The 22,777-nt window shown below is 37.2% G+C and overlaps 1 protein-coding gene and 1 non-coding gene across 2 annotated transcripts in view; one reads left to right on the forward strand and one right to left on the reverse strand.

Moving 5' to 3' along the window:
• MANBA (mannosidase beta) overlaps window positions 1–22,777 on the reverse strand; it is a 118,145-nt gene that overhangs the window by 20,339 nt on the left and 75,029 nt on the right. The window contains exons 12-13 of the mRNA XM_053666401.1: window positions 14,131–14,349; window positions 4,325–4,489 (exon numbers count right to left, since the gene is read on the reverse strand). Of these exons, the coding sequence (XP_053522376.1) occupies window positions 4,325–4,489; window positions 14,131–14,349 (384 nt within the window). The remainder of the gene's footprint in view (window positions 1–4,324; window positions 4,490–14,130; window positions 14,350–22,777) is intronic.
• Window positions 22,540–22,668, forward strand: LOC128627597 (small nucleolar RNA SNORA38). Its single transcript, XR_008391845.1, has one exon. It is a non-coding gene; the product is annotated as a small nucleolar RNA SNORA38 (small nucleolar RNA).

Raw genomic sequence — 22,777 nt, forward strand, 5'->3', positions numbered from 1 at the left:
GAGCTTCTGTTTTCTCACATATAAAATGGAAATAGTAACACAGATGTCTGGAGATGTTGTTAGAATTCACAAGAAGGTATACACAGCACCTGAGGGCCCAGGTCTGGGCATTTGGTAGACACCCAGAGAACGCTGATTGTCTGCTTGTCAAAGTCCACAATGCATATAAATACGACGCACTAGTATGCAACAGACTATGTTAGTACTCTCACCTTCATTCCCCTCCTTTCCCCACCCTATCCCCATCTTAAAAGCTCTGCATGGCCTGGATTTTCCATCACATCACAATGCTGCTGACAAAGTAAATAACTAGCCCAGGGTAGCTGTTTTCATCAGTACCTGGGCCCACGGCAGCACAGCCTGCCTTTTCTTCTTACTTCTTGTGATCAGTACTTGCAACAGGGGGAGGTAAAAAGGACCTCTAAAGAATATGACTCTCTTAAGCATGCCTGCAAGCATCTAGCCCCCATCATATACTCAGGAAATATGGGAGGAATGAGAGCACTAGAGGGGCTACAAGCGAAGGGGTTCGCAAAGACTGCCATGGCCCAGCTTTCTCTCTCAGTGCCTCGTAAGAGCCCAATCTGGCAGAGTAAGTCACTTAGCAGTGAGTTTACATGTGTCAGGGCAGCCAGTCAGTCTTCAGCTAGGCAGCGAGGTATCTGCGACACAGTCTTAATAAGAGGGTGTGCCTGGTGCGTAGGCTCTGTGGGACACAACACAACGGGACGTGGGAATGAAAGGCTGAGGCAAGATCATTTTGGAATACTCGAAGAAGAGGTAAGAGCCTTTTGGGATAACTTAAAGAAAAGATAAGACAGGATCTCAATATGAAGAAACTTACTGCACAGGCTTCTATGCAGTAAGGATCTCAAGCAAGATTTTTCTGATAGTTGCAAAAAAGAATGCCTAATACAATGCCCTGACAAGTGGCACTTAGGCAAGTACCTGTGCTTCTGAACAGTATGGCGGACCATGAGAAAGAGAACAGGGGAGGGAATGGGAGCAGAGAAAATGGACCAAAGAAAGGTTTTACTTAGATTAAAGACGACTGTTCTAAAATCAAAGTCGCAAGGGGCAAAAAACTTTTTACCCCAACATTTCCTGTTTCTCTTTCAGTCAAGAAAATCCAACACCAAAAACCCAAATAATCCTAATTCTGATTTCTTTCATCTCAGACGCCATCTAGTGCATCAGAAAGTCCCAGGTAGAACCAACACAGAGAGGTCCAGCTGTGAGCCAAAGCCCGATGGGACATTAGTGCTAAATTACCAGACAACACCATCACCAACAAACCCCAGCAACTGTAAGTCTACTTGTCCGCACAGTTCCTAACTACCTCAAATGCCAACGAGTTCAGAAAGAATTATTTTTGTCAGTTCTCTGAATAGGGTCTTGAGAAAATAGAAGAAAGCAATAGTCATAAAATGAACAGCTGGGAGGAGGAAAGCCAGCGAGAAAAACAACAGCTGAAAAGGTCCACACCACATGTGCTGCAGACACACACTAACAAAGATCTTCCTGTTTCATACACCAAAATGGAAACACTTTTTATCAAATACTGGCTATAGGAAACTAATAAAAATGAAGCGTAACACTTTAAAAGGGACAGATACCAACATTATCTTTAACCTTGTGTCTTATGAAGGAATTTCAGAAATTAAATATCACATCGGCAAAATCTTATTCCTAACTGATAAGATTATGATTGAAACTTTGAAATTCTCTTAACCACTTTTTAAAAAATTTGTAACAAAGTGCATTTTTTTTTGGCTTACGATTTTCTGTTTGAGTTTCCATTTGGGACTTTACATTTTCATAAAGTAAAAAACTGATGAGGGCAAGCATGAGTTTAGTTAAAAAATGCTACATTTTTAGGTACTAATATGCAAAACTTTAAATGTAATCATGTTTGATAAAACCTGTGATCTATTTCAGATCAACACATATGGCTGCAATTAGGCTATTTCGCTCTCAGAACTTGAAACAAGTATGGCAAAAATATCAGATAGTTAAGCAGTGGTTTTAATATAGTCTTCTGTAGTTTACAGTTTCGTGAAACAAAACAGGCAAATAAAAAAGTAAAATGGAAACATTCAAATAAAATTATTATCCAGAATTCAGTTTGATAGTTTCTCTTAAAATTAAACATAAATTTCTCACATAGCTCAGCAATTTCACTCATATATTTTTACCCTAGAGAAATTAAAATAAATGCACAAAGTATTCAAAATATGTAAGTATTCATAGTATTATCATAACAATAAAAAAATTAATAATAATCCAAATGTGCCTCAACTGGTGAGTAGATAAATAAAGAATGGTATATCATACAAGATCATACCATTTAGCAAGAAAGAGGAATGAAGTACAGATATATGCTAAATCACAGAAAAACTTCAAAAACATTATGCTCGCTTTTAAAAAAGTCCAATGCAAATGACCACATATTACATAATTCCATTTAAATGAAATACTGAGAAAAGTAAAATCTATAGAGACAGAAAGCAGATTAATATTTGCCTGGGGCTGAAGTTAAGAAAAGGGGCGAGTGAGTGGGCACAAGAGATCTTTTTAGGATGTAAGAAGTATTCTAAAATCGCATTACGGTGACCGTTGTAAGACCTGATAAATATAGTAAAAATCATTCAATCGTACACTTAAAATAAGTGAATTTTATGGTATGTCAATTATATCTCAATAGAGCTGTTTTAAAAATAGCACAGGAAGGTGCAAAATGTGACATGCGCAGACCTTAAGTGTACTATTCAGGGACTTTTAACATACATTACACCCGTGTAACCAACACCCAGATCAAGATACAAAACTTTTTTAGCCCTCCATAACGTTTCCCTGTACCCTTTCCTTATGCCCTATTTGTAGGTCACCATCCCCCTCCACAGGAACGCTTGCCACTAACTCGCTCTCTAGTATCTTGATTCATTTTGTCCGTATGGAAACTTCGGTGTTTCTTTTGCTCACCATAATGCCGTGACATTCATCCAAGTTAATGCCAGGGTCAGCAGTTCATTGTTTTTTATTGCTGTGAGCATTCGTTGTATAAACAACACCATAATTTGAGTCTTATGTTGAAGAATATCTAGGTTTTTTCTGATTTGGGGCTACTATGAATAAAGCTGCTACGAATATTATCTTAGATGTCTGTTGACAGACACATACACTCATTTTTCTTGGGTACACTAGTAGAAATGCTGATTCAGAGAGTAAACAAATGCTTAGCTTGGGTAGAAACTGTCATAAAATTTTTCTAAACGGTTAAACCACTTTTAAATTTTTCTAAGTGGTTACTCCTACTAACATTATCAAACAGTTTCAGCTGTCCTGCCTCCTCACCAACAGTTGGTAATGTCAATCTTTTTAATTTTAGCCAGTGTGCTAAAATTACATTGTGTGTGGAGTTATCCTGGCACGGCTTTGATTTGCATTTCATTGATTAAAAATGAAATTGAGCACATTTCCATATACTTACTGACCATTTGGATATCCTTTTCAGTGAAGTGCCTATCCCAGGTTTTTGTCCATTTTTACTTGATTATCTGTCTATTCTTATTGCTTTACAAAAGTTCTTTATTCTGCGGATAAATCTTTGATCAGATACATGTATTACAGATATTGTTCCCCAATCTGTGGCTTGCTTTTTCTCTCTCTTAATGGTGCCATTGATATACAAAAGTCCATAATATTAATGAAGTCCTATTTATCATTATTTTCTTTCATAGTTAGAGTGTTTATGTCCTGTTAAGAAATCTTTCCCTGCACCAAGGTAATGATGTATTCTCCTGTTTTCTCCTAGAAACTTTATTGCATTACCCTTCACAGTTGACTCTTTAATCACTGATCAAATTAATTTTGTATATGGAGTCACAGTTCATTTATTTTCCCATAAGGATACCCACTTAGTGCAGCACTGTTCATTGATAAGACTGTCCCTTCCCACAAAATGGCCTGTAAGTTGGGTGACCACATTGTAGATGAGTCTGTGTTTCAGGGCTCTATTATGTTCCATTATTCCACTTTATCCTTATGAATTGCTACTGTCTTAATTACTGGAAGATTATAGTAATCTTGAGCTGGGGAACATTTTAATGCACATTTTTTTATAGAACTTTCTGAGCTGTTCTTGTAAGAGAACAAAATTCCAAAAATTATTAACTATTTCAGGTCTGACATGTTAACACACATCTGTTTTGAAGAAGATAAATTCCTTAATCGGTAAAATAAAAAGCAGTTTTCACCACATAAGGTTTACAGAACTTACATGATCTCTTGGAACCTTTGGAACTCCAGAATGAAAGTGCCTTACCTGAGTAAGGTAAATGGTATCTTTGAATGCGCGTACTGGATCTGTGCTTTGAGGGAGTTTGAAATGAAGTCCGGCCTGAAGAAGCATTTCATTGTTACCGTCTGCATGATGCTGTCGATGAAGTGAAAATCTGCTTTTGTAAGACCAGTCCTCTTTAGACGAAACCTTTTGAGTAAAGAGTAAGAGGTACAAATTGGGAAATTAGGAGTAAAACTACTTTTCTACGTGTAATTTATGACAAACCCAAAAAGTACTCTACACACTGGAATAATTTCACAGATGTTTTTTGCCATCGTATGTATCACTGGTGAAAGACCAGCCTTGTGCAAAGTCAAATCACAAAACCAGGATTTGTACCTAAACCCTCCCTCATTCAAACTCGGAAAATTACAATTTGATATTTCTATTAAGAGTCTTATCTAAGAAAATACTATTCCTTTTTAAAACATTAGTTATTTGCATTTTCAGATGACATTTTATCTATGTAAGTAAATAACTCATCAAAACTGAATAACATTTTGAAGTCAACATTCTGTTAAAACTGTAAATTCTTTAACAGGAACAAAACACCACTATTAAGATGGTAAAATGCTTTAACACTTGCTCATTTGCTTCTCTGTGATTACAAATATTTGAAATGTTTAATTTTTTAATTTCTTTATTTTTAAATCATTTTTATTGTTATTCTATTAAAGTTGTCCCAATTTTCCCCCTTTCCCCCTTTGCCCATCCCACCCCCAGCTCCCACAGTCAATTCCCACATTGCTGTCCATGTCCATGGGTCATTCACAGAAGTTCCTTGTCTAGTCCCTTCCCCTTCTTTCCACCCTTATTCTCCGCCCCCCTCCTCTCTGGTTACTGTCAGTCTGTTCCATGTTCCCATGCCTGTGGTTCTATTTTGCATGTTAGTTGATTTTGTTCATTAGATTCCTCTTATAGGTGACATCATATGGTATCTGTCTTTCACCACCTGGCTTATTTCACTCAGCATAATGCTCTCCAGTTACATCCATGCTATAGTGAAGGGTAGTAGCTCCTTCTTTCCTTCTGCTGCACAGTATCCCATTGTGTAAATGTACCACAGTTTTTTGATCCACTCACTTACTGATGAGCACAGGCTGTTTCAAGCACTTGGCTATTGTAAATAGCACTGCTATCAACATAGGAGAGCATAGGTTCTTTTGAATTGGTATTTCAGGATTCTTAGGGTATATTCCCAGCAGCAGAATCACTGGGTCAAAATACTGAAATGTTTAATTTTGATATAGTCGAAGACACAAACCAAAAAGTAATTCTCTTTTTCCCTAAAATAAATCTCTTTTTTTAAGCCAGGCATAACTTGCAGGATGTTTCTCCAATTCCTTTAAATAAATTACGATCGGGTCAAAGTAAAAAAAAAAAAAAAGCACACACATTAATAGTGTACTTTCACACACACAAAAAAGGCAATAATTCTGGCTTCGAGGCCCACAATGTCATGCACTATTAGCATTCGATAAAGATATAATTGATGGCTACATCCGAAAATATCAGAGTTTTAATCAAAGTTACACAGCAACTTTGAAAAAACATATTCCACAACCCCTCAAAAAACCTAAAAATGAAAAAGTTTAATCCTTGCTCATAAACTATGTCTTATAATTCCTAGCACTACACAGACCAATCACCTGAAAAGGAAAAAGTTATTCTTTAGGCATTTATTTATATCAAATGTCAGTAATGTACATTAACTGTATTTAATGTGCAGTTTTTCCAAATTATACAGACAGGGCCTGGCAGAGCAAGGCCTGCATGAATGTGGTTGGTAGGGTAATAATACAGGTGCAATAATTTGTAGTTCTAATTTGAACAATTTACCTAAAATTTCACATGATATGTTTGAGTGTGATATTGTTATGTCACAAAATTACATACTTATAATTTTGTAATAAAAGGGGCATTATTTGTGCCAGACCCTTTATGTTTTTCAAAACTGTTACCACCAGACAGTTTAGAGAACACAAATTACTATTATTTATTTTAATATTTTTTAAAAGATTTTATTTGTTTATCTTTAGAGGGCAAGGGAAGGAGAGAGAGCGAGAGAAACATCAATGTATCGTTGCCTTCATGGGTCCCCTGCTGGGAACTGGCCTGCAGGGAACCAGCCTGCAACCCAGGCACTTGCCCTGACTGGGAATCGAACCGCGATTGTCTGGTTCGCAGGCCAGCGCTCAATCCACTGAGCTACACCAGCCAGGGCCACTATTATTTATTTTAAATAGAGGTATTAGTATCAGTCATCTTGTACCCATCTGAGATGCACATATCTTTACCAATAACCTTCCTTTTAAAAATTATTCCTTTTTTTTCAAGTCTGGAAACACACCTCTGGGCCTCTCAGCCCTCTGTCTCATCAGTCATTTGAATGCATCCCATAATCAGTAAACATAATCTTCTGTTATGTGGGAAACTTTCTTCTACCTTCTGCTAGCAGTGGTTTGGAAGTGTTGTAAATTTCAACTATAACAATGTTACCAGAAGGAATTAGAAAGTGCCAGGTAAGATTCTGATTGCTTTAAGAATGCTAACTAAATTAATCTTCATGATAATCTTATGAGCAGGCAGTGCTATCACCTTGTTTATGATTAAGAAAACCAACCACAGAAAGGTTAAATAATTTGCCCAAGATTCAAAGCTATTTGTGCAGTCTAGTTCAAGCCTCTCCCTCTTTAAACCTAGATGCATCTGAACAAAATAAAACAAACCATATGACCAGAATGACCTTGGTGAATGGTAACAATAGCTTATATCTTATGGGCTTTCACTGCATGTCAAAAACTGTACTAAGGCTTCAATGTATTAATTAACCCTACACACAATCTCATGCACACAGTCTTAAGAGGTTATTTACTACTGTTAACCCCAATTTACCACAAGAACATTGAAATTCAAAATGATTACCACATCTTGCCATGCATAATGTGCTCTGGTGTATAATGTACACCCACGTTTTTGACCTAAACTTTCAGGAAAAAAATCTTTCATTTCAATTTTTTACTTCAATTATTTATTTATTTATATTTAGATACTTGGTTTTTGTGTTATAAAGGAACTTTAGCATTTGTTTTTGAACATATTATGGTACAAGAAATTTTATGTAACAAATAATTACAAAACACAAGAACAGATCTGAGGTATTTTAGGTACTGCCCAGGTATAATGCACATCCTTATTTTTCCGTCAAAAATTTGGGCAAAAAAGTGCCCTTTATACACAGCACAATACAATAAATACAAAAATTTTTCCAAGGCAATATAGCTAGTGTGGTGCAGTGCTAGGATTCAAATCCAGATTGGTCTATTTCGAAGTCCTAGCTTTTAATCACTGTATAAAATTGATAACTGCTTGCTGAAAATAGGATTATTTACATCCTACACTAGAGACTTTTTAAATATTTTTGTTGAACACACCAGAAAAGCTCTGAATTAAAAAGTCAAATTTTTATGTAAAGTTATTCTTTTGGCTTCTTTTATTTTTGTATTACTTATTCAAATGCTCAACTAATCAACGTCACTTGAAAAGAGGCAATGACTAAATAAAGGATTCATAATGAACAGAACTTCCCTACATTTTTCCCTATCTTAAGCTGTAGTGATGGGTATCTTTGAATGTCATCAGACATACCACAAAAACAAGGCAATTCCATTATTTTCAGGAGGTAAGTAGATATGGTTATACATTTATGAAAGAGGTTTAGCAATTTCTAAAACCTTTCTGAAATATAGTGAAAAGACAGTCATCAGCTTTGGAGTCTGATAATAAGTTTTAATCCAGATATGTCACTACCTAGGAATACGAACAGAACTCTCACTCTCCAGTGCCTCGGTTCCCTTCTGGGCCTCGGTCAAAATGGAAAGAGGGTGGAGTACTGTCAAATAAAGCAATGGGTTCTTCATACACAGCATCTGCTTAGTGAATATTTTTGCTTCTTTCATGCCTTCATTCCCATTCTCAACACTTGTTCCTAGGAAGACACTGAACTCCTTCCTCCTTCATTTAGAAATACTAGTATTCCCAAAAGATCAGCCCCACAACATGAGACTAATAAAAGGTGTGGGGGGAGGGGTCAAAACCGAGCTTATAACATATATAGTAACACTAAAAGTACAATACAAGTTTGATATATAAAAGCAAATATAGTTCTGTTCAGGTGGCCAAATTGAGGAAGATTTTGGAATAGTTTTAAAACTTTGTGGTTACTTTATACAAGAGATGGTGGAGGGGGCCAATAACTACACAATCGTTTCAATAGATGAACGAAATGCATTAGACAACATCCAACACTTTTTCATGACACTCAACATGAAATATAAATACTCAACCAACTAAAAATAAAAGGGAACTGCCTCAATATGCTAATGGGTATCTATGAAAAACCAACAGTTCATCATACTAAATAGTAAAAGACTGAAAGCTTTCTACATAAAAACAGAAAGGGGACAAGGATGTTTGATCTTACCACTTCTGTTCTTCATTGTACTGTAGGTCCTAGCCAGAGCAATTAGGCAAGAAAAGTAAATAAAAAACATCCAAATTGGAAAAGAAGAAACATTACTACCTCTACCTCCAGATGACATGCTCGTTTATATAGAAATACCTTTAAAAAATTAGAAAACTGTTGGAGCTAATAAATGAGTTCAACAAGGTTGCAAAACATAAATTCAATGTACAAAAAAATTTTATATTTATAACACTAATAATGAACAATCTGAAAATTAAGAAAACAATTTCATTTAAAATAGGACTAAAAGGAATAAAATATTTAGGGATAAATTTCACTAAATAAGGAAGTATAAGACGGTACACCAAAAGCCAGGAAATTAAAGAAGATATCACATGCTCATACATCAGAAGACAATATTGTTAAGATAGCAATACTTTGCAAACTGATCTACATATTCAACACAATCCCTATCAAAATTCCAGCTGGCTTTTATGCAGAAACTGGTAAAGTGATCCTAAAATTCATATAGAAATGCCAAAAACCCAGAACAGTCAAAACAATCTTGAAAGAACAACAAAGTTCTCCCTGCTTTCAAAACTCACACTTCCTGCTTTTGAAACTTACTACAAAGCTACAGTAATCATGATACTGTACAAAGGCATAAAACAGACATAACAAATCAATGGAACAAAATTAAGAATCCAAAAATAAATCTTTTTTTAAAGGGGGTCAAGAGAATTCAATGAAGAAAGTAATAATGTTTTCAATAAATATTGTTAGGTAAACTGGGTATTCACCTGCAAAATAATGAATCTGGACGTCCACCTCACATCATACAGAGTTATTAACTCAAAATAGATCATAGACCTAAATTTAAAGCTAAAACTGGAATACAAAACTGAAGTAAACCTTTATGATCCAGATTAAACATGGTTTTTTAGATACAACACAAAAAGGACAAGTGATAAATGAGAAGATGGATAAGCAGGACTTCATCAGAATTAAAAATGCTTGTGCTTTCAGTGACACCATCGGTAAGTAGAAAGACAGCTCACAAATTGGGGGAAGATATTCACAAATTATATATCTGATAAAAACATATCCAAAATATATACATCAATCTATACTATATCTATAGCTATAACTATAGATATAGATAAATAATAAAAAGACAAATAACCCAATGAAAAAACTGGGCAAAAGATATGAATATATATCTCTCCAAGATATATGAATGAACACCAAGTACATGAAAACATGATCAATATGATAAGCCAAACAAATGCAAATTTCCTGTAAATATAAATGTCCAAGGAAATACAAACAAAAAAAAGGAAATAATAAATACTGGAAAAATGTGAAAAAATTGAAACTCTTATACATTGTTGGTAAAAATGTAAAGTGATAGAACCACAATGGAACACGGTTTGGTATTTCCTTAGAATGATACACATACAGTTACCATATGACCTAGCAATTCCATCCTAGGTGTAAACTTAGTAGCTATTCACACAAAACAGGTATACAAATGGTCAGAGCTGCATTATTCATAAGAGCAAAAAAGTGGAAATAAGACAAATATACATCAAATTCTAGATGGACAAACAAACTGTGGTATATCCACACAACAGAATATTATTCGGGAATAAAAAAGAATGACGTACTACCCTGGCTGGTGTGGCTCAGTGGATTGAGCACTGGCCTGCAAACCAAAGGGTCACTGGTACAATACCCAGTAAAGGCACATGTCTGGGTCACAGGCCAGGTACCCAGCAGGGGGCACGCGAGAGGCAACCACACATTGACGTTTCTCTCCCTCTCTCCTTCCCTTCCCCTCTCTCCAAAAATAAATAAATAAGGTCTTTTTTTAAAAGTAACATACTCCACAACCTCTCCAACACTTGTTTGTTGCTTTAAGATGGCCATTCTGATCGGTGTGAAGTGGTATCGAATTATGGTTTTAAATTACATCCCTCTGATGGCCAACGATATTGAGCATCTTTTCATATGTCTCTGGACCCTCTGTATGTCCTCCTTGGAGAAGTGTCTATTCAAGTCCCTTGCCCATTTGCAGAAAGAAAGAAGGAGCTCCTACCCATTGCGACAGCATGGGTGGAACTGGAAAGCATTATACTAAGCAAAATAAGCCAGGCAGTGAAAGACAAATACCATATGATCTCACCTTTAACAGGAAGCTAAACAACAAAACAAACAAGCAAGCAAAACATAACCAAAGACACTGAAATACAGAAGAGGCAGACAGGGACCAGAGGGGAGAAGGAAAGGAATTTCAGGGAAAAAGGTAAACGGTTTGCAGGAACAAGTATAAAGGACACCCCTTTACACTTGTACAATAACAAGGGGGCACGGAAACAGGAGGGAGGTGGGAAGGGATGGGGGGTGGGCTGGGATGAGGGTAAAAGGCAGAAAACTGTACTTGAATAACAATTATAAATACATACATACATATATAAATAAAGTGACATACTAATAAATGATACGACATGGATGAACCTTGAAAAATTTATGCTAAGTCAGTGAGCCAAGATGGAGGTGTAGGTAGATACACTTTGCCTCCTCGCACAACCAAAAGAAAGACAACAACAAATTTAGAAACATAAAATAACCAGAACTGCCAGAAAACTGAACTGTATAGAAGTCTGACAACCAAGGAGTTAAAGAAGAAACATTCATCTAGACCGGTAGGAGGGGGTAGAGAGGACTTGCAGCAAGGTGGTGGCTGGGGGACCGAGCAAGTTGGCGGCTGACAGAGTGGGTGGTCCCACATTTGCATGTGGATAAACCAGAAAGAACAACTGGGGAGTGAGGCAGACCCCACAACACAGGGTTTCCAGTACAGGGAAATAAAGCCTCAAAGCCTCTGACTGGAAAAACCTGTGGGGTTGCAGCAGGAGGAAAAACTCCCAGCCTCACAGGAGAGTAAGTTGGAAAGACCCACAGGGGTCTAGAATGTACACAAAACCACCCACCCAGGAATCAGCACCAGAAGGGCCCAATTTGCTTATGGGTGGTGGAAGAAGTGAGTGAAAGCCAGCTGAGAGCCAAGCAAGCTGCATTGTTCCCTCTCAGACCTTTCCCCCCACGTGCAGTGCCACAACCCAGCCACATGGATTGTCCCACCCTGGCAAATACCAAAGACTCTGCCTCTTCCTATATAACAGGCAGGCTGAGATGAAAAAATATGGCCCAAATAAAAGAACAGTTCAAAGCTCTTGAAAAAATAGAACTAAGTGATGAAGAGATAGCCAACCTATCAGATGCACAGTTCAAAACACTGGTATTCAAGATGCTCACGGAAATGAATGAGTATGGTTGCAAAATAGAGGAAGAAGTGAAGGCTATGCAAGGTGAAATAAAGAAAAATGTACAGGGAACCAATGGTGGTGGGAAGGAAACTGGGCCTCAAATCCAGGATTTGGAACAGAAGGAAGAAATAAACATTCAACCAGAAAAGAATGAAGAAATAAGAATTCAAAAAAAATGAGGAGAGGCTTAGGAACCTCCAGGACAACATTAAACATTCCAACATTCAAATCATAGGGGTGCCAGAAGGAGAAAAATAAGAGCAAGAAATTGAAAACTTATTTGAAAAAATAATGAAGGAGAACTTCCCTAATCTAGCAAAGGAAATAAACTTTCAGGAAGTCCAGAAAGCTCGAAGAGTCCCAAAGAAGTTGGATCCAAGGAAGCACACACCAAGGCACATCATAATTACATTAGCCAAGATTAAAGATAAGGAGAGAATATTAAAAGCAGCAAGAAAAGCAGAGTTACCTACAAAAGAGTCCCCATAAGACTGTCAGTTGAGTTCTCAAAAGAAACCTTATAGGCAAGAAGGGGCTAGAAAAAAGTATTCAAAGTGATGAAAGACAAGGACCTACATCCAAGATCACTCTATCCATCAAAGCTATCATTTAGAATGGAAGGGCAGATAAAAGTGCTTTTCCGATAAGGGCAAGTTAAAGGAGTTCATCTTCATCAAGCCCTTATTATATGAAATGTTAAAGGGACTTACCTAAGAAAAAGATCAGAAATATGAGCAGTAAAATGACAACGAACTCACAACTATCAACAACCAAACATAAAAAAAAACAAAAGAAAAACGAACTAAGTGAACAAGTAGACCGGGAACAGATTTACAGAAATGGAGATCATATGGAAAATTATCAGTGGGAGCGGAAGCAGGGGAAATGGGGAAAAAGTTATAGGGGACAAGAAGCATAAGTGGTAGGTATAAAATACACAGGGAATGGAGAAGCCAAAGAACTTACATGTATGATCCATGGACATGAACTAAGGTGGGGGAATGCTGGTGGGAGGAGGGGTGAAGAGTGGAGGGGAATAAAAGGGAGAAAAAAATAAGATAATTCTAATAGCATAATCAATAAAATATTTTTAAAAATTATGCTGAGTGAAAGAAGCCAGTCTCAAATAATTGTGTATTTCATTATTATGATTATATGAAATGGGCAGAACAAGCAAATATATAAATATGCAAAGCAGATTAATAGTACCTAGAGCTGGGGTGGGAGGGGCAGAGAAAGTGGGTAGTGACTGCTCGTGGTGCAGAGTTTTTTCGGTGGTGATGAAAATGTTCTAAAACTAGATCATATTGATGGTGCACAGCTCTGGGAATATACTGAAATCCATTAAACTGCACACGTTAAACTGGTGCCTTACATGGTCACCAAATTACATTTCACTGCAGTCGCTTTAAAAAGAACACATACAATTCTAAAACTGAATCCATCTATAAAAGTTAATCATCAGGAACAGAGAAAGTGAAATGCCACACTGAAAATCAAACACACCAACATAAAGAAAAAGGAGGAAGAAGAGGAGGAATGAGGAGAGAAAAGCAATGAATGATGTGATGTGATAACATTAGACAAAGACATCACATTCATTTCTCTTGCTGTAGTAAACTATCCCATTCTGAATATCTATAAATGATTTTAAAAAGTTGTAGGATATATAGAAAGTGGCAAGTGAGAGTTATTTTCATGTATAATAATAAATCAGGTTTAAGCAGCCATTGGCTCCCATTTAAACTGTAAGTGTTCTTGAAGAAACATAATTAAAAGTAACATAGAAAAGGTATAACCCCTAAAATAATGACTACAAGAGTTTAACTCCTCAAAGATTAAAGAAAAAAAGTTATATTCTATTATCTTCTTCCTAAAAGATCATTTAAAATAACAGTTAGATTTCATTTGGTTTTTTGAACCACTATGGAGAGAGTCACAAATATGCCCACAGCCCATCATTCTGAATCGCTGTGAAATCGAGAGTGGCTTACCTTTTCTAACGTGCTGAAGGAAGGCCAGGACTGATATCCATATTCAGATGCCAATCGAGCTTTTGGGAAAATCCTCCAATCCCAGCAATCACTAGTATAGTCATAAAAATGGACGTCACCAAAATGCTTGTCATTTGGGTTGGCAGAGAGCCAGCCTTCTGCAACAGATTTGGCTCCATTTGTCGGACTGGATGTGATAAAAGGGCGAGTCTTGTCTCCCTGAGTTCAGAAACAAAATGGTTTAAAGGACAGTATTTTCACTCAGTAAAGTGCAGACAACTTCAAAAATACTATCGAGACCCAGAAATGGTGGACTGTGATGGGGGTAAAAGGCAGAAAACTGTACTTGAACAACAATTAAAATAAAAAAATTAAAAAATAAAGACCAGAAATGCCAGGTAGTCAATAGAAAAATAATAGAACCATTTATCTTCTTCCACATTAAACACCCACCAGCACCTTTCTGCTACTCGCTAATCCTTTATACCCTTTCATAATTCACAGTTAGCTTATGCCTCACGGCACCCGTTCCTAACCCTTTTCAGCCATGTCTTGCTTCGACCTTCCTTTCCACCACGATGGGTCATGTCTAGTTCAGAATATCTCAACCCTGGCACTACTGACATTTTAGGACTGATCTTTTTTTTTAAATTTGTGTATGTATGTTGGGGGTAGGGGTGTCCCGTTCATTCTAGAATGTTTTGTAGCATTCCTGGCCTCTACCCACTAGATGTCAGTAGTACTGCCCCTTCCCCCCTAAAAAAGAAATAATGATAAAGACTTTGTCAAATGTCTTCTTGCCTCTTGGGGACAAAATTACTTCCACCTGAGAAACACTGGTCTAGTGGTTAAAAATAGAGGCTGTTGTGTCCTGGCCAGGTAGCTCAGTTGGTTAGAGCATTATCCCAACATACCAAGGTTGTAGGTTCAATTTCAGATCAGGGCATATATTGGAAACAACAAATGAATGTATATTCATTCTCTCTATATATATATCTCATATAGTCATCAAAAAATATGATCTTCTTAGCCTGGCTGGTATAGCTCAGTGGATTGAGTTCCAGCCTGTGAACCAAAGGGTCACCGGTTCGATTCCTAGTCAGGGCACATGCCTGGGTTGCAGTCCAGGTCCCCGGTTTGGGGCATGCGAGAGGCAACCACATATTGCTGTTTCTCTCCCTGTCTTTCTCCTTCCTTTCCCCTCTCTAAAAATAAATAAATAAAAATTTAAAAATAGATATAATCTTTTAAAAAAAGAATAGAGGCTATCAGGTCTGACAAACCAAAGTTTAAATCCCAAATCAGAGCCGTAGTGTTTCGGGGCAGGCATAAGCCTCTGTAGCCTTGTCTGTGAAGTGGGGTCAACAGTGCCTCCTTCGTAGGGCCACTGTAAAAGGTAGCGAGCTCATGTGTGGGAGAGATGGCTAAGTGTCCACCAAAATTCACGTTCCCATTTCCATAATATAGAGAGTTGTCCCTAAGAAGTGGCATCCTCGCCCTCGTGGGGCCAGGTGACTTATTCTCATCCTCTTCCCCCATCGCAGAGCCTAGGAGCTGTTGGAACTGGAAGCTGGAAGGAATCTACGTCTGACAGGACAGCTGCCTGTCCCATCAGGAGCAGCCGCTTTATAGAGTTAGTGAGTAAGAACTGTTATGCACACCACTGCAACTCTGGGGATTATTTGCTACAGCAGCTAGCATAAAAGTACTAAATGCAGTGCCTAGCACCCAGGCAGAACTCAAAGTGTTTTAGTTATTATCATCTCAAAAGATGAACTCACTTCCTATTTCACTGAGAAGAATCATTCATTTAGCAAGTACGTGTGAAGTGTTTATTGTGTGTCAGGCATTTTGCAACACTGCAAAAACAGAGAGAAAATCTGCGATGTTGTCCAATATTAACACATGAAATCTCTTGGGAGCTCTGCTACGCGCCAGGCATGCAGTTCTTTCTCCGTACTGGAGGCTCAGCAGGGAACAGGACAGACATCTGACTGACCTCTTAAAAGAGTAGATTGCAATCTAGTGGTGAAACCAGATGCTGAACAAGTGTGGTAAGGGTGATGAATATTTTGAAGGAAAAGTACAGGGCTGTCTGGAAAAGTAAAACATATTACAGACTGCCACTAAGGCCTCCCTGAGAAATAACTTATCAGAAAATAGTTTTCTCAAAGCAAGCAACATACAACCAGAGACATTGAAATTAAGAACAATCTGACAGTAACCAGAGGAGAGGTGGGAGGGGACAATGGGGGGAAGGGTTTTCAGGAACTACTATAAAGGACAAAACCAATGGGGTGGGTGGAGGGGGGGAGCAAGGGAGGGGAGGAAGTGGGTTTGGCTGGGGTGGTGCAGAGTGGAGGGGGGTAAATGCAGACAACTGTCACTGAACAACAATAACATAATTTAAAAAAGGAAAATAGTTTTCTCAACTTTTCTTTATTATATTTTACTTTTTAGGGTGTTCCCATCCATTTTTTTTCTTGTTTCTCTTCTGTCTTGGAAAAAAAAAAGCAACCCTTACTTCTTTTCTTTGCCAGCTTCCCTGTCTGTCTCCTGGTCATCTCTTTATTTAACTCTGGAACTATAGCCAATAAATTATTGTTTACTCTTAAAAAAAAAACAAACCTCCCTCCACTGCCCTATTCCCTCAGCCTAAGGACCTCTCACCCTGATAAAGAATCCGCTTTGTCCCCTGCACTCAAGCAGATTTCCACCACCACTCACTCCTCAGCCCCTGACATTAAGTTCCTGATCATTCTACTTGACAGAAATTGGTTTTGGGTTTGGTTTGGTTTTTCGAAAACTGCCCATGGACTTCTGCTTACCAAATAAAGCAAAAATCCCACACTCTTCCCTCTCTGGTCAATGACCTATTTACCACCCATTTTTTTAAATTGATTGATTTTAGAGAGAGAGAAGATGGGAAAGAAAGAGAAAGAGAGTGAGAGAGAGGCACACACAATAGAGGAAGACATCAATGTGTTGATCCATTTATCTACACATTCATTCTTTATGTGCCCTGACCGGGGATCAAACATGCAACCTTGGTGCATTGGGATGAAGCTCTAACCAACTGAACACCCAACCAGGGCCTTCTTTTTTCCCACCCATTGTTTCTAAAGTTCCCTCCATCCTGGGGTTCTTATTCACTACTCTTTCACATTTTGGTTCCCCAGACCTTTCTGATTCTTCCTTCCCCAGTTCTCCTCTTCTCAGATGACAGCGCTCTCTCTTTGGCCTCTCCTTGTCCCTTCTCACCAAATGTCCAGATTACTCCCAGACTATTTCACCTCCATACTTCCACCAGGCTGGTCCTGCCAACATCTCAAATTCAACCTTTCAAGGCAGAATTCCCTATTTATCATTCACGAACTCATTCGATTATAGTTTCTACTTTCAGTAAGGGTACGCAATAACCAATAAGAATCATCTTCAACTTCTCCCTGTCTTTACCTCCCCCATTCAGTCACTCTGAATTTAAATATTTTTCCATCGCCTCATTTCCAGTCCCACTCCACTGGACCCCACTGCCTACACCAATATGACCCTGAACAATTCATCTTTGTAGCCCTCCAATGTCTTCATCTCTAAAATGAAGATTATATTACTTACATTCCAGGGTGGCTGTAAAAATTAAATAAATTCTATAAATCACTTATATTATTGCTACAGTATAACATTCATCAACATGATAATCATAATTAATATATCAATATCTAGCATTATCCTCGATCACTGAGAATTCCTGGTTTTTATAACTGGCTTCCTCACCTAGAATCTCTCACCTCTTTAATTCTTTGCTAGTAAAGATACCTTCCAGAAGGGATCATATAAAGTTCCTCCCCTCCTCCAAAATATCCACTAGCTTTGTACTATCTACGAAATAAAGCCTAACTCCAAAGTTAGGTAACATTCAAGGTTTTTTGAAGATTGCTTTTCAAGCTGCCTTTTCCACGTTTGACTTCCCAACACTAAATGAGTTCTTTGCTTCGAACACTGTGCACTGCATGCTGCTCCCCACGCCCCTTCACAACTTTTTACCTTTATTCACACTGTTTTTATGACCTAAAACACCTACTGAATAAGCCTTTGTCTTAAATTCTCCACCTTTAAGGGTTGGTTTGAATGTCACCTTTTACTTAAAAGTCTTCCTAGGTCCTCCCATTTAGAAATAATGATTCTTCCACTTGGCTCCCACCATCTGGACCTCCATTTCTCATAGCAGTTTTTTCACTCTGCCCTGCAGTTCTTCCCATGTTTCCCCTAAGAGCAGACAAGCCCATGAGGAAAATAGTTTTCTCACAGTTTTGGGAATGAGGCTTTGCTACTAGTTATAGGTACTCAGCAGACGTTGGTTGAATTTAAAACATTAAAAAGCATGGTAAGCTTGTGGTCCTCTTAAATTTTAAACACTATTCCTTTATAATGACTTTGAAGGAAAAATGGAGAAGGCTGACCAATTAGCCTTAATCAATCAAGCTTGAGTAATTTCTCTCCATTCCTCCAGATTCTTGAACAATTTGGTAACATGAGCCAGTCAGTAAAATTACTGAGTCTCTCCCTAAAAATTTCCACCCCGGGTGATGAACTATGATTTCCTTCCATTTTTGTATCATTTCCTCTTGAGCTCTGATTTTTAGTCTAACAGATGACTTCTTTGTAGGTCATAACCTTAAATGCTTGTTCAGACCAAAGACACCATAAGATAAAGCAAGAGAATGACTATAATTTTAAAAGTATTATGTACAACAGGAAACTAATTATTGTAATTAGTGTGTGGAGAGGTCCATTTATAATCCTCTTCTTTAAATACCTGATGCTTTGATAGAAATAACAACAATAATGACTATTAGCACTTAATCCTATCCATCTTTAAAGAAATAGGCAAACATCCTTTATCGTTCAGATAATTATTTTAAAATACATAGATCTCTTATGAGGAAGGCATCATATTTCCATTTCAAAGATGGAGACACAGTGGCACATAGAAGTTAATATTTTCAAGTTCAAGAACATAGTGCTAATACTAGAGATTAAAGTTTGTAACTATCTGAAGATCTGTCTTATATAGTAAAACCAGCAAAGGATGGTAATGATGACTAGCATTAGTTAAAAATCTGCTGTGTGCCAGAATCTGTGTAATGTACCTTCCATTCATTCTCTCACTTAATCCACATAATAATTCTTAAGAGTGACTCCCTTTTGTTAACTCAATTTTATAGACAGGAAAGTGGAGATTCAGTGACTTGCCCAAGATTACATAGGCATGTAGTGGCCAGACAGGACTTAGGAGTCACAACCACTTAATAATTAAGGTATGAAATGAAAATCCTCAGATACTAAAACCCATTTCTTAAATCCATCAGCTATGAGAAACATAATACTGTCAGTTAAAAAACTATAAAGTAAATATTCTATGAATATTAATTAAAGCTTAAACTACCACAGTTTATGAATAGAAAAATTCTTTATGACACATGACTTAGCATATCAGATAAGCTAAAAATTTAAATCTATGTTTTCAGGTATTGTCACTAAAGTTTCTTCACATAAATAGAATAGTGCCAGAAACTGGGCATATTTGGTTACCAGAATCACACAGCATTCTTTTATATATAACTGTTTCAGATTACTTCAGGATGTAGCCAAATACTTAAAACATCTAAATATAGATAAAAATTATAAATACAATCAGATTATTAAATCACATGTCAAGCATTAAAGTTTTTAAAAAGTTAGACTTTTGAAGGCATTACTTCAAAAACAAGCAGAAATGCTGCTTCCTCTCCCTGAAAACAAAAGGAAAAAAAAAGGCCAGTTTGTATGAAGGTATAACAAGCGAGTATGTCCTGAATACTAGAACACTGTGCATATTAAGCAAAGAGCGGTGCAAAGAGAACCACCCTGAGCAGAGGTGGAAACCAGCTCTTCCCTCTACATTTGCCCCTTATATCACATACCAACAGATTCACATATTATATATAGCAAATTCTACTTCAGCATTTACTTACAGAATTTTACCTTTAAAGAAATATTTTTGTTTGAATTACAGTTGACTTACAATACTATATTAGTTTCAGGTATACCACATAGCAATTAGATATTTATATAACTTACAAAGTACAGTGGTCATCCCAACAAGTCTAATAGCCCATCTGAAACCATACATACTTATTACAATATTACTGATTGCATTCCCTATGTTGTACTTTACATCCCCATGACTGTTCTTTTTTTAAATTTTATTTATTTATTTGAGAGAGGGTAAGGGAGGGAGAAAGAGAGAAAGATCGATGTGTGAAAGATTGCATTGACTGGCTGCCTCTCGCACCTCCACCTGGGGACCTGGCCCAAAACCCAGGCATGTGCCCTGACTAGGAATTGAACAGGCGACCCTTAGGATCGCAGACCAGCACTCAATCCAGTGAGGCACACCAGCCAGGGCCCCGTTACTATTCTTATAACTGGCAATTTGTACATCTTAACCCCTTCCTTTTTAAATTCATCTCTTCAACTATCTCCTATCTGGAAACCATCAAAATGTTCTCTGTATTGATGAGTCTTTCTGTCTTGTTTAATTTGTATTTTAGATTCCACATATAAGTAAAATGATGGGGTATTTGTCTACCTCTGTCTGAGTTATTTCACTTAGCATGATACCCTCTAGGTCCACCCACGTCTCAAATGGCAAGATTTCACTCTTTTTATGATCAAGTAATAATCCATTGTATGTATGTACCATATCTTCTTTATCCATTCATCTATTGGTGGATACTTAAGTTGCTCCATATCTTGACATTTTAAATATTGTTGTGTTAAAGACAGGAGTGCATTGTCTTTTTTAATTAGTGTTTTGGTTTTCTTTGTATAAATACTTAGAATTGCTGGGTCTTTCTTCATCTCCTATTATAGCCTTTGTGTTGTCTATTTTTCTGATGTATGTATTGCTACCCCAGCTTTTGTCTTATTTTCATTTGCCTGAAATATCTTTTTCGATCCCCTTACTTTCATTCTGTGTGTGTCTTTTGATCTGAAGTGGGTCTCTTATAGACAGCATATACATAGGTCTTGTTTTCTTATCTATCTAGTCACTTTGTGTTTTTAATTGGAGCATTTAATCCATTTATATTTAAAGCAATTATTGATAGGTAGGTAGTTATTGCCATTTCATTGTTAGTATTTTCTTCTCCTCCTTCTCTTTCTTCTTCTAAAAGACACATTAACAATTATTCTAATACTGGTTTGGTGATGATAAACCCCTTTAGCTTTTTCTTGTCTGCCAAGCACTTTATCTGTCCTTTGATTCTAAATGATAGTTTTGCTGGGTAGAGTTGTAGGTCCTTGATTGTCAATCCTTTATAATCTGCAAAGTTTCTGTTGAGAAATCAGCTGACAGTCTTATGGGAGCTCCCTTGTAGGTAACTAACTGCTTTTCTCTTACTGTTTTTAAGGTTCTTTGTCTTTAACCATTGCCAATTTAATTATGTTGTATCTTGGGGTGGACCTCTTCAGTTTATCCTGCTTGGACTCTCAGTGCTTCCTGGACTTCTGTGTCTATTTCCTTCACCAAATTTGGGAAGTCTTCCATCATTACTTCTTCAAAGAGGTTTTCAATTCCTTGCCATTTGTGATACCATGGATGGACCATGAGAGCATTATGGTAAGTGAAATAAGTCAGACAGAAAAAGACAAACAGCATGTGAACTCATTTATATGTGGAATCTTTTAAAAAAGCTCATAGATACAGAGAACAGATTGGTGGTTGCCAGAAGTGAAGGGTATAGGAGTGAGTGAAATGGGTGAAAGGAATTTTTAAAAAAAGTAAAAAGAGTCTCTAGTGCTCTCTTATGAAAATAAGGAAAGGGAAAAGGAGAAGAGGAGGAGGAAGAAGAAAAGGTAAAAGAGGAAAAGGAAGAAGAAGAAGAAAAGATATACCTATAATATCTGTAGCAAAGTTAAGTCAGCTCTGTCCATTACTTTCTCCGCCTATGGAAATCTTCTGGCTGGGGTATTTGCTTCCAGTGGTAACTGACGGCATACACAATAGACACACACACACACACACACACACACACAAAGTACATACAAACACATGCACAGGAAAAGGAGTGACTTCCACACCCAAACATTCCTTTCATCAACAATTCTATGGTCTCAGTCTACACAGCTGATCCCAGCTAACATACTATAAATGACAGCATATCTTCTTACACAGGAACTTTTAACTTCTGGGAGAAATGCTATATTCCTAGAAAGCACAAACATCCATAGTTCCAGATGTTGTAAACCCAAATTGGATAATAACCACAAAAGAAATTAAATATATGGGGAAGGAATGTATGCCCCCCCCAAAAGATATTGGGCCCTATTTTATGGGTCCACTGTCTCAATAAAACTGATCATCTTTATTTTAATTAAATTGTCCCTGTGCACTTATTTTTGGACACATAAGAATTGGAGGTAAAGAAAAGCGGACTTTGAGAAGTCTGGGGCCAGCTTGCTCCCTGCGGGCTCAAGATCAACCATTCCACATGGAGAAATTTTTTTAAATTATAAATAAATAAATAAATAAGTTGTCCCTACACATTAAAAAAGCCTCCTAATTCATTCTGTGAGGTGAGTACAAACACATACACACATAAAA

This window comes from Artibeus jamaicensis, unplaced genomic scaffold (assembly GCF_021234435.1).
Source record: "Artibeus jamaicensis isolate MK-2021 breed Jamaican fruit bat unplaced genomic scaffold, CSHL_Jam_final contig_452, whole genome shotgun sequence".
NCBI classification, from domain to species: domain Eukaryota; kingdom Metazoa; phylum Chordata; class Mammalia; order Chiroptera; family Phyllostomidae; genus Artibeus; species Artibeus jamaicensis.